Here is a 3,202-nt window from a genome sequence, read left to right on the forward strand (position 1 = left end):
TAAATTATTTCTTAGATATTTAATATTACTAATTTATGTACTTTGTAGTTAAAATAAAAATAAAATAGTTATTCCACTATTTTTCACCATAGCCATTACGATAGGACAAGCACAAATACCTGCATCTCAAGCTATTAATCTTCGTGAAAGGAATTTTCTTTTAACTTCTCCTTTTCTTGGCGAGGCAATTGTTAAGTTCAATTCCAATCATAGCTATCCTTTTCTCAAGATAAAATAAAATAAATGATAGATTTTCTTTTAAGATCGTGAAAGATAGAATATGAAAGATCACAATGCAACAAAATCCTGACGCGTGGAAAGCTGCGAAAGGAGCAGTTTTTCAACTAGTGCTACCACAGGCAATTGCTGGTTCACCCACATCGTTGTAAAACGTGCTTAATCTAGTTATAGCAAGTGCCTCTCCAAAAAGTGATGCTCTTGAAGACTTTGTTATATGAACTTCTACATAATCACCGATAACAGGATTCCTTTTCTTATCCCTTTGATTATCTCGATCTACCAAAGGAAGATTAACAAATGCAACTTTATGACCTTTATCGCTTTTTCCAATAAGCTCCATATCTGGAGCTCTCTTGTTTGATCCTTCAACCAGCACAACTTGGATTGCTCCAACCTGAGAGTCATAGCACTGACCCGTACTCTCGCGGAAAGCTTCGATAAGTTCAGTAAGCCTCCTTTGCTTGATTTCTTCAGGAACATCATCGGTGTAGTTTCTGTGGGCATGTGTTTTCTCCCTCATGCTGTAAGCAAACATGTATGCCATGTCATAACCAACAGCCTTTACCAGGCTTAGAGTGTCGGTATGTTCCTCCTCTGTTTCACCGCAAAAACCTGCACCCAAGGATCCAGATAATAAGAGGGGAACACCAGAAACTTGAGGTTAACATTCATACATGATTAAGATCTGCCACTGATAGCAACTCTAGCAGCAGTGCATCTGCAGATCGTCGAATACCAACAGCACGGATTCTTTTTACAGTAAATGATAATTGATGTCAACCCTTCGAGTCCATACTAAAGGTAAAATGTCCAAGTTTCAAATATAAGAATATAATCGAAATAATAAATCAGAATAAGATGATAATAACTTACCACATATAAAATCACTGGTTATTCCGACGTCTGGGATGATTTTGCGTATCTTCTGAACAAGCTCTAAATAAGCCTCCCTACTGTATCCTCGACGCATTCTTTCAAGCACTGTGGTACTCCCTGTTTGTGCTGGCAAATGTATGCACTTGCAAATATTATGGCGGTTGTGCATCAGATACAGTAATTCATCTGGAAAATCTTTAGGGTGCGGGGATGTATATCTGAATCTCATCTCTGGAAACTCAGTAGAAAGTCGATCTAAAAGGTCAGCAAAACGCAAGCCCATATTTTTTACCTTACACATGCTTTTAAAGCCATCACTCAACTCCCAATTACTTCCTGGTTCAACTTCCTTTTCACTACCAGATGCATCATTATAACTATTCACATTCTGTCCAAGTAGTGTGACCTCTTTCACACCTTGTTCCCAAAGCTCCCCCACCTCCTTCACTATAGACTCCACGGGACGAGATCTCTCTCTACCTCTAGTAAATGGAACAATACAAAACGAGCACATATTATTACATCCCCTCATCACAGACACAAAAGCCGTAACAGAATTCTTCGAAATCCTAACAGGGCTAATATCTGCATACGTCTCTTCGAGAGAAAGAAGAGTGTTAATCCCTTTCTGACCATAATCAACCTCTTCCAACAACCTCGGCAAATCTCTATAAGCATCCGGCCCACAAACCACATCAACCATCTTATCAGCATCCAGAATCTTATCCTTTAACCTTTCAGCCATGCATCCTAACACAACCACTTTCGGAGGGTGCAACGACAATGATCTTCCTTTAGCTACATTACTCTTCCAACGCCTCTTCAAAAACCAAAAGTAATTAAGCCTTTGCCACACTTTTTGTTCAGCATTGTCCCTTATAGCACAAGTATTAATAAATATAATCTCCGCACCCTCGGGAACTTCCACAGTTTCAGTATAACCAGCATTCTTCATAATTGATAGCACAATTTCCATATCGTTTACATTCATCTGACATCCGTAAGTTTCATGATAAATTCTACCTTTTGAAGCAACTTCTGAAATCGGTGCACCACTAGACAAAATACTAAAAACCAAAAAAATAAATCATCAGATATTGTAAGATAAGTACTTGTTTTCTCTTGATCTACTTATGAATTTCATCTCGAAAACTAAAATGTTACTCCTCCTACTTTAATTTATCAAAATTTGATCCTCATACTATTATATAAAAAAATAGTGCACTTGAGTAATATTATTAAACATATATATTAAAGAAAAACACAGTTCAACGATTTCTATTCAATAAATTAGTGAAATAGTTCGAGTTATGTGTTTACCAATAATTGAAGCCAATTCTCAGTCTCCGTAAAATATGAGAATCAAATTTAACAAATCAAAGGCAAACGGACTAACTTTTCAGCCTTTTTTTGTTGTAAATAGAGGCATGAAATTCATAATTAAACCATGTTTCTTCCTTGAAAATTTACTTAATAATTCCACGCATAAGAACAAAAGTAAATGGAAAAAGAAACTTACTCGGGCTGTGATTGAGAGGCCGTGAGGGAAGCTTGAGCGATGAAGTGATGGAGAGTGGGGCCATCGGTGTTGAGGAGGCGGTGAGATTGAGAGAAGCTTCTGGAAACGTCGAGAGCTAAGCGTTTTCTGAGCGGCCGGTGCGAGAAAGGGCGATGAGGATTTGAACGGGAAACTAACGGCTTTGAAGAGAAAAGTCTAACAGTGTTAAAGCAGCTTCTCCGATGGATTCTAATGCAGCAGATGCCAGGCTGAGTCAGAATGGAGGCCATTGGAACCATTTCGTGATCTGTGTTTTTACCTCGACGCGACTACACCGGATAGGGATAGGGATAGGGATAGGGAAATGGGGAAAGGATCAAAACGCTGCGTCTAAGCAAAAGATAAACGAGATGTTAAATTTCGTGGTTTCTATCCCTTTCTTATTCCAAGCTTTAGAATTTGATCCATGTATCTGGCATAATTCGGGGCTCCTACTTTTGTAATATTATAAATTAGTCCCGATTAATTGAGCTTATTACGGTGGTTGACTGGTTGTCTCCGTAATGTATTATTATTACATATTATGAA

The 3,202-nt window shown here is 38.1% G+C and overlaps 1 protein-coding gene across 1 annotated transcript; it reads right to left on the bottom strand.

Annotated features, from left to right (window-relative positions):
- Positions 1-232: 232 nt before the first annotated feature.
- Positions 233-2,938, bottom strand: LOC120139311 (CDK5RAP1-like protein). Its single transcript, XM_039154580.1, has 3 exons — positions 2,636-2,938; positions 1,114-2,183; positions 233-852 (listed from the first exon to the last, which is right to left on the bottom strand). The coding sequence occupies exons 1-3, from the start codon at positions 2,911-2,913 to the stop codon at positions 341-343; spliced, it is 1,860 nt and encodes a 619-aa protein (XP_039010511.1). The 5' UTR covers positions 2,914-2,938; the 3' UTR covers positions 233-340.
- Between the last annotated feature and the right edge of the window lie 264 nt (positions 2,939-3,202).

Source organism: Hibiscus syriacus, unplaced genomic scaffold, assembly GCF_006381635.1.
Source record: "Hibiscus syriacus cultivar Baekdansim isolate YM2019G1 unplaced genomic scaffold, ASM638163v2 tig00110733_pilon, whole genome shotgun sequence".
In the NCBI taxonomy this organism is placed as follows: domain Eukaryota; kingdom Viridiplantae; phylum Streptophyta; class Magnoliopsida; order Malvales; family Malvaceae; genus Hibiscus; species Hibiscus syriacus.